Raw genomic sequence first — 14,080 nt, forward strand, 5'->3', positions numbered from 1 at the left:
TCTCAAGGTTTTCTCGGGGCGGACCGGAGCCTCGGGGGCGTGGTTACGTGAGTGACGCACGTAAAGGGCGGAACAGAGGCGAAACCGGAACCCTGAAGGGGTTACATTCAGGTGCGCATGCGTGCTGTGCCTGGCGGCAGAGTTGGAAGGCTTCTGCTGGTTTCGGGGAAGGTGTTGTTATGGCTGCTGCGCTTGCACCCCTTGGCGTAACTCTGCGAGAAGCCACCCAGCGAAAATTGAGGAGGTTTTCAGAGCTGAGAGGTAGCGAAGAGGGAACCCCAGCTATTCCCGGAAGTGGAGAGGGAGGGTGCTTTACCTACCGGGAAATTTGCTGGACTGTCACTTCCTGTCTGCTTCTCACCTTGGGGTTTAGGACGCAGGCCCAGCTGTAGCTAACACCCTTCTTGTTTTGTTTTGTTTTGTTTTGTTTTGTTTAATTCTGCCACTGCCCTTTCCTTACGTTATGTTGTTACTTTATTTCTTTGACTTTATTCCTAGTAACATATATATATCAAAATAAGAGAGAAGGAAGAAGAAAGAAAATATTAATCTGATTAGGGAGCAATAAATCCAAGTTATGCATTTGGTTAGCTCATTAACAAAAGTTATTTAAAATAAATCTAAATGATCTAAAGCACAGTGTTTTGATCAATACAAATCTGATTTTAGCATTCTACAGTCCCCTTACCTCCTTCATCAATTCGTTCCATGCTGTGAATGCAAACTGAGTAAAAAATAGAACAAGACACAGAGGAATTATAGGTTAAAATCTAAAAGGGAAAGTTTGCATCAAAAAATAAATAAAGCTGTGTTATTTGTCATTCTTTGTACAACTATCTAATAAAATTATATTTTTGATGAAGTTACTTGCATTAAAAATACAGGAAGTAATACTTGGAAGACAGTAGGATGTTCAGGACTGTTAGGTTTGGACAAATCCTCTCTGTTAATTAATAAGAATCCTTATCATCTTGTGTACCAATAAAGAAGAGCTTCCAACTGTCTACCAAAAATTCACTCTTTTTTTAATGAGTTCATTAGGGAGTTGGGAACTTTTCTGTTATCCAGAATTTTAGGTCATACTTAAAAGCCTTTGTAAACTTGCATGGCTCAACTTAAGGTAATAAACAATAAAGGACCTAAATTTGTAAATAGCAACATTGGAGGAGTGGATCTTTGGGATGAATTGTACTTAACCAATAAACGGTCCTGATATATGAAAATTGATTTTCACAGCTGGAGATTCATTTATTCTTTTTGTCTCTTGTTATTTAAGAATTGAAGTAAATTTTAGGAAGGTGAAAGTACCTCTCTTAAGAAACCTAACAACTGGGGTGCCTGAGTGGCTCAGTGAGTTAAAACCTGTGCCTTCGGCTGGGGCATGATCCCAGGGTCCTGGGATCAAGCCCCACATCGGGCTCTTTGCTTGGCATGGAGCCTGTTTCCTCCTCTCTCTCTCTCTCTCTGCCTGCTTCTCTGGCTACTTGTGATCTCTATCTGTCAAATAAATAAATAAAATCTTAAAAAAAAAAAAGAAACCTAACAACTTTCAGAATATTAAATAAGTGAACTGTAAACTATAAAAGGAGCAAGTAATCTAAGAAAAAAATAAAAATTTGTGAACAATCTTCAATAGAACTAGTTTGAATTATCCTACCTAGCCACTAATTATTCTCTAATTCTGAGAAGATAGGTTTATGAAGATAATCTTTTTTTTTTTTTTTCCTTTCCAAAGAGGTAACCTAACAGCTAGAGATTTCTGATACTTGTTCCCTTGCTTTTTCCACATAGGCAAACCTGTGGCAGCTGGAGAATTCTGGGACATTGTTGCAATAACAGCAGCTGATGAAAAACAGGAGCTTGCTTATAAGCAACAGCTGTCAGAAAAGCTGAAAAAAAAGGAGCTACCCCTTGGAGTTCAATATCATGTTTTTGTTGATCCTGCTGGAGTTAAAATCGGTACTCTCTCTATGGTCACATTTAAATTATAGGTTCTAGGCATAATGATCACTGAAGAAAAGCTTTCCTATGGCTCAAGTTTATGAGCTCTATATCTTTCTTCCTATAGTCTTTCCAAACTTTAAAAATTTAATGTAAATTTATAATTTTTTAAGAAAGATTAAAGGCATAGCAGTTGTTTTTACACATTGTAACTTACCATGAAAAACTCACAGAATGTTACTTAAAAGAGAATTTTATTAATGTTAATAAATTTACTTAGGTGGTGAATATTCTTTTGGACTTTATTGTTAGGACTCTTAAGGTCCCTCCCAACTCCATAGTTCAGAAATTTACATGAAGATTGCAAATCAGGGGAAAAAAAAATAAACACACACACATACTTAGCCTCTTGGAACCATGATGCAGAAAGTAAAAGAGCACAGTCTAATGGCCCAAGTATCACAGATACTTACTTTAAAAACCCAGTTTAAGTCAACCTTGCCTTTGACCTTCCACTGCAAATAAAAATACTTGCTATTTTTCTGGGGGCCATTTTCTTTGTGATACTCGAAGCCTCTTGATACCACACAGGGTATCTATATCTGACATTGGCATTGTTCTATTTAACCTGTGTTAATCCTCATAATGGTGTAGTCAGTACTTTTATGGTTCCTATCATATAGATGAGAATCTGAGGCAGAGAGTTAAATAACTTGCCCAAGGTAACTAGTAAGTGTAGTTATATTTAAGATATTTTTTAGAACACCAGGCTCTAAGAAACTTTTTAGAAAGGAAATCTAACTCAAATATTTGGTTTTGTCATGTGGGAGAATTATTTTAATAAGTTTTTCAGTTTGTAATTTCAAATGAACATGTATACTTACTTTTTGTGTTGCAGTTTGTCTAATATATTACTTCCTTATTTTCAGGAGATTTCAGTGCTCATCAGTTATTACCAAGTGCTAATCTCTGGATTTCATTGCTAATTATTTATCTATTTAAATACTGTGAAATGTGTGTTCAATGTGACTCTTTTGCCCATACCTTTGCTCTCCAGCTAGTTGATTGTTAGCCAAAGGCCCTATCCTGAAAGTTAAAACACCTAACGTTTTACCATAATTACAAATTTTCAGTATGTTTCTATGAAATTAATTGCATTTTTTAACTTTTATTTTTAAGGAAATGGAGGATCCACACTTTGTGCCCTTCGATGTTTGGAAAAGATATATGGCAATAAATGGAATTCTTTTACCATCCTATTAATTCATTCTGGTAAAGTTACACATTTTCTTTTTCACTAATTGACATTTTACCTTTGATATTTTAGGGACTTTTTTCTACCTTGCAAATACTTGTCCTTTTTAAAAATTTTTTTCTTTGAAGTTACTGTGCTTTGAAAACATATTTCATGTTTTTCTAGACATTTTAAAGTTGTAAGCAACATAATTTTTTTCATAAATGTATCTTTATAGATCACATACATCATCAGCTTTTCATGGATATTGTTTTTAGTATGTATATAGAAAATTATTTTCCTAAAATATAACTCATCAAAATGTGAACATTTCTTGATAATGCTTTAAAAGGGATTATTATTGTAGGGGAGAGGCTGGCTTAGCACTATGATTACCAGACTTTTGCCAAAACCTTCTACCATACATTAGTATCTGATTATTGGTGGCAAAAGTCTACGATCCTTAAAAGAGTTTGAAAACAAAAGAGAGGATGGTGACAAAACATGGAGAGGACAAGAAATTATGTAAGAGGGCAAATCACACACAAAAGAGAACATTTTAGAGCAGGAAAGTGGGAAAGAAATAATCTCAGGAGAATAGTTTTCTTAATTCAGTAAACTTAGTTGTATGAAAACTCGGGTTATATGCAAACCTCTGTTCTTTTTCTGTATGTACTGGAGCTGATGAAAATGTTATTATAGACTGGCACCAGTGCAGGGACAGGTATTTTAGAGCCACTCATCTACATGGCTTTCAAAGCACTTTATTTCTTAGATTCATAATCTTTGTAAGGATGGTATCAAAGCATCCAAATTCTGATTTTAAGACTAACTCTAAAAAAGTAGAAAAATTCAACTTTATAACTTATTCCAGAACCAATATTATTTATTACCAACTTAGTAAAATCTAAGTTAGACACTGTAAAATACATAGTTGGGAAAAGGTTAATCTTACAATGCTAAACTTAAGTATTGGCTAGTCTTTGGAAAAGGAGAAAAGTAGAAAGTATTAGCTCTCATTTGTTGAACAACATATGGTGTTCCAAGTGTTTTACATAAAACACAATAAAGCAGGTATTCTGCATTTGCTGATTTGGAGTAAATCCAAAGATGGAACAACTAAAAAGTGGTGAACCAGAGTTTGAACCTGTTTTTGTCTCTTTCTACTATCTAATGCGGCTCCTCAATATAATTAGTTACATAAAAATGGTGTAAGGTATTTAATGTACTTAAGAGAACATGCTTTTCAAGGAATTAAAGTCGTAAGACTCAGATTGACAAAGCCTGTTTAAATTAAAAACAAGTATAAATTTTAAATGCTTTTAAGTAAATGTACCTTTACTTCCTTAAAATGTATGTAATAATTTGAGGAAAAACACTGCATCTGGAAATTACTGTTCAGTAATTTTATTTTAGAATTGGTATTTTAGTTTTTGTGACTTTTCCCCCTCTATGAAGTGGATTCTTAATATAGGAGTTCAAACGTTGTTGTAATTTTAATTTATCATTTAAAATATGGATATAAGATCATTTTTTAGCCCATGGTTTTCTTTACTAGTTGCACAATTGATTCAAAACAATTCAAAGCCTCTAAAATATAATATAATAGAATTCTTTCCTAATCTCACATTGCATTGTATCAAATCACTATAGGAGAATTGGTCTTGAATTTGTAACCTGGAATTTGCTATTCTTTCCTAAGCTACTGTACTGTATTATATATATTAAATATTTTTTAGAGATATTTTTGTTACAACTGATCCCCCTGGGTTTCTAAAATCTTAAGAGACTTATAAACATTTTAAAATAGTTATTTTGTTATTTTTATATAGGTGGTTACAGCCAACGCCTTCCAAATGCAAGTGCTCTGGGCAAAATTTTCACTGCATTACCTTTTGGTAACCCCATTTATCAGATGTTGGAATTAAAACTAGCCATGTACATTGATTTCCCCTTGCATATGAATCCGGGGATTCTGGTTACCTGTGCAGATGATATTGAACTTTATAGTATCGGAGAATGTGAGTTTATTAGATTTGACAAACCTGGCTTTACTGCTTTAGCTCATCCTTCTAGTTTGACTGTTGGTACCACACATGGAGTATTTGTCTTAGAACCTTTTGATAAATTAGAATATAGAGACCTTGAATACAGGTCTTGCCATCGTTTCCTTCATAAACCCAGCATAGAAAAGATGCATCAATTTGATGCTGTATGTAGACCGGGAAATATTTCTCAACAGGACTTTGCTAGGGGTGATACTCCCTCTCTTAAGTTAGACTCTGAGTATGTCTACACGGACAGCTTGTTTTATATGGATCATAAATCAGCAAAAAAGTTACTTGCTTTTTATGAGAAAATAGGCACATTGAGCTGTGAAATAGATGCCTATGGAGACTTTCTGCAAGCTTTGGGATCTGGAGCAACTGTGGAGTACACCAGAAACACAGCAAATGTCACTAAAGAAGAAGCAGAGTTGATAGATATTAGGCAGAGAATATTTCATCTTCTTAAAGGAACCTCATTAAATGTTATTGTTCTTAATAACTCCAAATTTTATCACATCGGAACAACTGAAGAATACTTATTTCATTTTACTTCAGATAGCAGTTTGAAGTCAGAACTTGGCTTAGAGTCCATAGCTTTTAGCACCTTTTCTGCAATACTGGAAAGTTCTGGTAATACATCCTGTATCATTCAAAGTATACTGGATTCAAGATGTTCTGTGGCAACTGGCTCAGTTGTGGAGTATTCCAGATTGGGGCCTGATGTTTCAGTTGGGGAAAACTGCATTATTAGTGGTTGTCATATAACAGCAGCTGTTCTGCCTGCATATTCTTTTGTGTGTTCCTTAAGCTTGAAGATGAATGGACACTTAAAGTATTCAACTATGGCATTTGGAGTGCAAGACAACTTGAAAAAGAAGGTTAAGACATTGTCAGATATAAAGTTACTTCAATTCTTTGGAGTCTGTTTCCTGTCATGCTTAGATATTTGGAATCTGAAAGTTACAGAGGAACTGTTCTCTGGAAACAAGACATGTTTGAGTTTGTGGAATGCTCGTATTTTTCCAGTTTGTTGTTCTTTAAGTGATTCAGTTACAATATCCCTAAAAATGTTAAATGCTATACAGAACAAATCAGCATTCAGCCTGAATAACTATAAACTGTTGTCTATTGAAGAAATGCTTGTCTACAAAGATGTAGAAGACATGATAACTTATAGGGAGCAAATTTTTCTAGAAATTACTTTAAATACAAAAAAACAGTCTGATTTAGAGACATCTTAAATGTCCTACAACTTGGCATTCTTGATTAAGCAAGACTACAAATAGAAGAGTTTTCTGTAGACTTTTGTTTTTTCATTGAAGTGAATCAGTGCAAATTATATTAAAAATTACTGTAACATATTAATAACACAAAAATATGAATTCTCCATTTTTGATAAAAGAATATTTTCAAGGCTGTAAGCTCAGAAAGGGGATTTTTTTTATGTTTAGCACTATTTTAATTTTCTTTTTTATTAAAGGTGGATTTGTGGAGCATAGCTGTGCTCATATAGTACTATAGTAGTTTTAAGTAATTTTCTAAACATACCTTTAGAGTTTTTCCATCTTCCTTTTGGGCTTTGGCTTCAGTACAGTTCTAAGTGTTTATTGGCATTTCTGTCTTTGAGCATAGTAGTCCTATTCTAATGAACTGATAAAAGTGGCATACTATAGGATCTTCAGAGACTAAGAATACTGTAGAAATACTTTTTTGGAAAGAAACCCATCGCTCACAAATTCAGATAAAATCAATTAAAATATTGTGATTATGTAATTAATAAATAATTAGATGCAAACAGTTTTGAAATTGATGATGAAAATCTGTCTCATTTATTGCTCTTACCAAAATGAAACTAAAAGTGTATATGTGTTATTTTACCTTATAAATGTGGATATGTGTTTCTATATCTTTTTTTTTTTTAAGATTTTATTTATTTGAGAGGGAGAGAGACAGCAAGAGGCGAAACACAAGCATGGAAAGTGGGAGAGGGAGAAGCAGCTTTCCCACTGAGCCAGGCCGTGGTTGTATCCCAGGATCCTGGGATCATGACCTGAGCCAGAAGGCAGAGACTTAATGACTGAGCCACCCAGGCATGTGTTTCTGTATCTCAAAATTTTTCCCTAAAGTTCCATCCATACAAAAGCATATACGTGTACAAAACTCAAATATCTGTGTGGGGAAGGTGATAGGAATAATTGGGATTCATTAATAATCATGTAAGTTCATTTTGGACATTACTTATATCTTTTTATTAATCCCTTTACTAGAACTGTTACATTACCAAATGGACTGATTTTACTCTCTATTTCATATTTTTTGTCCTTGTACTGGTGATGTACTGAGAAGTAATAATTGACCAAAGGTAGCAGCAGGAAGGAGCCTAAAGAAGAGAATTACAGATGATAAACAGCACCAAGAAACTAAAAATTGGCTGGAATCTCAAATTATGTGTTCCTATTTTGCTGTAAGCATGCATGTGAAATGTCTTTATGTCAAAGTGTAATAATAATTAGAGAAACTGTTTGTCAGTTTTGTGTTTTAACATGAGTAAACTGAAATTTGTACTTTGATTTATATATTAACATGTCAATATAAAAATACTTGATATGGCTTGCCTACAACCTTCAATTAGTTTATTTCTGTGTTTTGTTTTGTTGTTTTGTTGTGTGTTTTTTTTCCTTTTAAGTTTCTTTCCAAGGAAAAACTAAAGATATAGCCATGGTTTAGCATTGACTGATTTACTTGCAGAGCTTTCAGAAGATACTATGTGTCTGTCATTGAGTGAATGCTTAATACTGTATTTCACCTAAGTGCCATTGATTATTAAGAGTTACCATTATTTCATGTTCCACTAAAAAGAAAAAAAAAAAAACTACCAATAAAATATGGCACAATGCTTCTTTCAGAATCAAACTCTTCTGAAACACTTTCCAACTCAGTTGTTGATACCCATGTGCTTATACCCAGTACCATCTTCTGTGTTATCAAAGATATTGGTAAAGCTATATGTCCTAAGAGTGCCATCACCACACTGCTGTCTGGACTGACTCAAAACTGTCAACACCAGATACCTGTTGTGTAAGTTTTGTTGTTGATGGTTTACTATTTAGCAAAACTCAGTTTCATTTTTGCCTTAGTATAATCACATGCCTCTAGAAAATAGTTGGCTTCTATTCAAAGTCAGTGGGAGTTTTCTGACAAATTGGTGGTCACTGTTTTAATCATCATTCTGCACTATGTGGATTCTAGTTGCTCTGAAATGTTATCAGTACCAAAGAATTTGGCATTTTCTCTTGCCTTGAGATGCATTACTTGGGGTAGTAACAAACATGTTCATGAACAGTGTATCTAACTCAACCAAGGTGAGAGTCCCATGCATATATAAGTAAAATGTTGAACATTTCCTCTTGATTTACCATTTTTATTTCATAAAATAACAGGCTTTAAATTCCATATACTCTCAAGTTTTATAGAGGATGGCTGTTATTTATAACTAAATATAGCCCATAAACTTATTGCTCAGGTAATAATGAACAGTGACCAAGGAAGGCATGGGAGGAAAAAAATCCAACATTTGGTATTAATCTACCTCAGGCATTTTTTTCTACAACTAAGCAACACAGAATGAAGCATGTTATCATTGTATACTAAGTTAAAGTTTCAAATATCTAAGTGATATGCTGAAAATCACAATAATTTGATCATATTAATCCAGAATTAATTCCCATAATCTGTGATGATCATTCGTCTTCTGAGGCTAAGCAACATCCCTATTTATATTAAGATTAGGAAATTCAGCATAGAGCTGAAATCAAAATGCCTGCTGCAAAATGTATGAGTGACTGTCACAGACAGCTAGTAATTGTTTTACTACACACAATCAGGGATGTTATTTTACAAACACTGTGAAGTCCTTTGGATTTGAGAACTAGAGGCCCAGAATTGAGGCACTTTGTTGTAGTCTAGGAGAATCAAGATGGAAAGAAAAAGCTTTAAAAATATTTTTAATTTGCTCAAAACTCTGAAGGATTTCAAATGCTTTCTGTGTTGTTTATCTAAATAATATTTCAGCTATATCAAGAACTAAATAACCCAAAAAAGACCTTTTTTAAATTTACTTAAATACATATATATTTATATATGTATTTACATATATATACACATATATATTTATATATGTATTTACATATATATTTACAATACATATATATTTAAATACATATATATGTATATGTATATATATAAATATGTGTATATGTATATATGTGTATATACACACACATATATATACATATATATATATTCCATACAGTGGAATATATATATATATATTCCACTGTATGTATATATACAGTGGAATATTACTCAACCATAAAAAATAATGACATCATGCAGTTTGCAATGATGTGGATGGAGCTAGAGAGTATGCCAAGCAAAACAGAAAAATACCATATGATTACACTCATCTGTGGAATTTAAGAAATAAAACAAGCATTGGGGAGAAAAGAGGCAAACCAGGAAATGGACTCTTAACTATAGAGAACAAACTGATGGTTATCAGTGTGGAGGTGAGTGAGAGGATGAATTAAATAGGTGATGGGGATTAAGGAGTACATTTATTGGAATGAGCACAGGGTATGGTATGGAAGTGTTTAATAACCAAATTGTACACTGAAATTAATATACTATATGTTAATGAATTTAAAACTTTTTAAAAAATCAATTAAAAATGGGCAGAGAGTCTGAATAGACAGTTTCTTTGCTTCTTTGCTTCAGCCTTAGGGGCAAATTTCAAGTTTGGTACTCATCTAGTGGCCCACCAAGTTACTCTCAAGGAATGTGAGTTGTAGATGCCATCTTGGCACTCCCTTCCTCCCTTGCTCCAGCTCACCAGTATCTCACAGAGGAGAGCTTATACACTTGTTTGGATCCTCAGTTTTGTTTCTCCTGCCCAAGGGACACCTCCAGATTGCCTGGCTCTTTTTGCCAGTGGGGTTTATGCTTACAGTCCCATAGGACTATATATTTGCATAGTACTAAGAGCTGCGGCCTAACGGTCTGGCTTCTAATCAGCCCAGATCTTGGCATTGAGATTCTCCCCTTTGAAACACTGACAGATTTAGCACATCCTTAAGTACTAGGTATTATTAAAAATATAATAGCTACTTGGACAAGCATAAAGGGTTGAGAGAAAACCAAGAGCTGGGGCACAGTTGAACAATGTGCATCATCTCCTATATTAGGCCACTTCTTTAAGACAGAGGTGTTTTCTTCATTGGCTGTAAAGAAACCAACACAGTCAAGCAAAATGAAGAAACAGAAATGTGTTTCAAATGAAAGAACAATATAGAACATAAGTGGAGAAAATAATGAAACAGAGATGAGTGATTTACCAGATAAAGAGTTCAAAATAACAGTCATAAAGATAGTTTGCTCACTGAAATAAAGGGAAGAATGTGTGAACACAGTAAAAGTTCAACAAGAGATGAGAAGTATATGAAAGCACCAAACAGAAGTCACAGAGCTGAAAAATAAAATACTTGAACTGAAAAAAAAAATTCACTAGAGGAGTTCAACAACAGACTAGATGAAGCAGAAGAAAGGATCAGTTAAATGAAAGACAGTGCAATAGAACACAAAGCAATAACTAAAAGAATGGAGAAAAAAAAATTAAGATAAATTAAGGGACTTACAAAACAGTACCAAATGAACTAACATTCACTTCATAGGACTCCCAGAAGGAAAAGAAAAGGGAAAGAGGCAGAAATCTTGTTTGAAGAAATAATGGTTGAAAATTTTCCTAAGCTTAAGAAAGAAACAGACATCCAGATCTGGGAAGCCCAGAGTGTTCCAAATAAGATGAACCAAAAGAGACCCTAACAAGATATATTATAATTAAAATGTCAAAAGTTAAAGATGAGAGAATTTGAAAACCAGCAAAAGAAAAATAATTTGTTACATAGGAACTCCCATAAGACCATAAGACCTTTAACAGGCCAGAAGGGAGTGGCACAATATATTTAAAGTGTGAAAAGAAAAAAAAAAAAATCCAACCAAGAATACTCTACCCAGCAATTAGCACTCAGAATTGAAGGAGAAATAAAGAGCTTTCTGGATGAGCAAAAACTAAAGGAGTTCATCACCATTAAACTGGTCTTACAAGAAATGGTGAAGGGGCTTCTTTAAGTTGAAAAGGGTACTAATTAATAACAAGAACACATATGAAAGAATAAATTTCACTGGGAAGGTAAATATATAGTAAAGATAGGGGATTAATCATTTATGAAGCTAGTCTGAAGCTTAAAAGACAAAGGTAGTAAAAAGAACTGATATCACACAATAAGATGAAGGATAAAAATCATATGATTATCTCAGGAGACATAGAGAAAGCTTTTTTTTTTTTTTTAAAGACTTTATTTATTTATTTGACAGACGGAGATCAAAAGCAGGCAGAGAGAGAGAGGAGGAAGCAGGCTCCCTGCTGAGCAGAGAGCCTGATGCGGGGCTCGATCCCAGGACCCTGAGATTATGACCTGAGCTGAAGGCAGGGGCTTTAACCCACTGAGCCACCCAGGTGCCCCGAGAAAGCTTTTGACAAAATTCAATGTCCCTTCTTAATAAAATCTCAAGATTTAAGGATAGCGACTAAGGTAGTGAGGGAATGTACTTCAACATAATAGAGTCTATATATGACCAAAACTAACATCATACTGAATGGTGAACAGCTCAAAGCTTTTCCTCTAAGATCAGGAATGGACAAAGATGTCCCCTCTTACCACTTTTATTTAACATAGTATTGGAACTCCTAGGAAGAGCATTAGGCAAAAAAGAAAAGAAATAAAAAGCATACAAATTGGAATGGAAGAGGTAAAACTGCCACCATTTATAGAGAACACAATACTATATATGGAAAATCTCAAAAGCTCCAGAAAAAAATATATATATATTAGAACTAATAAATGAATTCGTAAAGTTGCAGGATACAAAATTAATATACAAAAAAATATTTTGTGTTTCTATACATTGATAACAAACTATCAGGGGAATTAAGAAAATGATCCCATTTACAATTGCATCAAAAAGAATAAAATGCCTAGGAATAAATTAACCAAGGAGTTGAAAGTTCTATATATTGAAAGCCATAAGACATTGGTGAACAAAATTGAACACATAAATAAGTGAAAAGCTGTCCTGTACTTATGAATTATAAGAATTAACATTGTTAAATACCCATACTATCCAAGGCAATCTACATATTCAGTGCAATCCCTGTCAAAAATTTTTATATGCAGCTTTTATATATACATGACAAAAAATTCCCAAAATTTGTATAGAACTACAGAGGACCCCAAATAGCTAATAGCAATCTGGATATAGAACAAAGCTGGAGGGATCATGCTTCCTGACTTCAAACTGTATACAAAGCTGTGGTAATCAAAAGAGTAAGTATAGTATTGGCATAAGAGCAAATACATAGATCAATGCAATTGAATAGAGAGCCCAGAAATATATCCATGCATATATGGTCAATTAATTTATGACAAAGGAGCCAATAAGATACAATGGGGAAAGAATAGTCTCTTCAATAAATGATGTTGGAAATACTGGAGCACTATATTGCTTTGTACATTCAAACTAACTCAAAATGGATTAAAGAACTGAACATAAGACCTAAAATCATAAAAATCCTAGAAAATGTAAGCAGTAAACTCCTTGATGTAGGTCTTGGTGATGATTTTTTGAATGTGGCACCTAACGCAAAAGCAACAGAATAAAAAATAAATAAGTAGGACTACATTAAAATATAAAGACAAAGAAAACTCTCAACAATGTGAAAAGACAGCCTACTAAATGGGAGAAAATATTTGCAAATTGTATATTTAATAAGGTGCTTATATCCAAAATATATAAAACATCCCTTTGGGTTTTTGAAGATTTTTAATTTTTTTAAGTAATTTGTACACCCAATGTGGGGCTTGAACTCACAACCCATATGATCAAGAGTCATATGATCTACTGACTCAGCCAACCAGGTACCCTATCCAAAAATACAAAAAGAACTCATTACAAACTCAGAAAAACAATCCAATTTAAAAATGAGCAGAGGATCCAAATAGATATTTTCCAAAGAGGACATGCTATGTCAACAGATTCATGAAAAGATGCTCAAAATCACTAATAATCAATGAAATGCAAATCAAAACCATAATGCAGTATCACCTCACACCTTTTAGAATGGCTGTTATAAAAAAGACAATAACAAGTGTTGACAGGGATGTACAAAAAAGGAACCCTTGTGCACTGTTTGTGGGAATGTCAACTGATGCAGCCACTATGGAAAAGAGTATTATGTTTCCTCTAAAAGTTAAAAATAGACCTATAATATGATCCAGCAATTCTACTTCTGATTATTTATCTAAAAAAGATAAAAACACTAGCTCAAAAAGATAAAGTATTCCCATGTTTGTTGCAACATTATTTACAATAACCAAGATACAGAAACAATTTAATTGTCCATTGAGGGGTGAATAAAGAAATTGTGATACATATACATATGAAATATTATTCATCTGCAAAAAAAAAAAAAAAGGAATCTTGCCTTTTGTGACAACATGGATAGACCTTGAGAGTTGCTAAGTGACAGAGAAAGACAAAAACTGTGATCTCACTTATATGTGGAATCTTAAAAACAGAAACAAAAACAAAAAAACCTCATAGATACCAAGAACAGGAACAAATTCATAGTTGGAAGAAATAGGATAGGGTATGGGCCAAATCGGTGAAGGGAATCAAAAAGTACAAATTTCCAGTTATAAAATAAATAAGTCATGGTGATCTAACGGATAGCATGGCAACT

At 33.6% G+C, this 14,080-nt stretch overlaps 1 protein-coding gene across 1 annotated transcript; it reads left to right on the forward strand.

Moving 5' to 3' along the window:
• Positions 1–144: 144 nt before the first annotated feature.
• Positions 145–6,618, forward strand: FPGT (fucose-1-phosphate guanylyltransferase). Its single transcript, XM_032870119.1, has 4 exons — positions 145–261; positions 1,792–1,959; positions 3,121–3,213; positions 5,008–6,618. The coding sequence occupies exons 1-4, from the start codon at positions 180–182 to the stop codon at positions 6,462–6,464; spliced, it is 1,800 nt and encodes a 599-aa protein (XP_032726010.1). The 5' UTR covers positions 145–179; the 3' UTR covers positions 6,465–6,618.
• The last annotated feature ends 7,462 nt before the right edge of the window (positions 6,619–14,080 follow it).

The sequence above is a fragment of the Lontra canadensis genome, unplaced genomic scaffold (assembly GCF_010015895.1).
Source record: "Lontra canadensis isolate GAN:19392208 unplaced genomic scaffold, GSC_riverotter_1.0 scaffold40, whole genome shotgun sequence".
NCBI classification, from domain to species: Eukaryota; Metazoa; Chordata; class Mammalia; order Carnivora; family Mustelidae; genus Lontra; species Lontra canadensis.

What these genes read in the sequence shown, in the direction of transcription:
- FPGT (XM_032870119.1), top strand. Translation starts at nt 180, where the DNA reads ATGGCTGCTGCGCTTGCACCCCTTGGCGTAACTCTGCGAGAAGCCACC. An exon ending in TCCTGCTGGAGTTAAAATCG is followed by an intron (nt 1,960 to 3,120) that starts GTACTCTCTCTA and finishes TTTATTTTTAAG; the next exon opens with GAAATGGAGGATCCACACTT. An exon ending in CATCCTATTAATTCATTCTG is followed by an intron (nt 3,214 to 5,007) that starts GTAAAGTTACAC and finishes ATTTTTATATAG; the next exon opens with GTGGTTACAGCCAACGCCTT.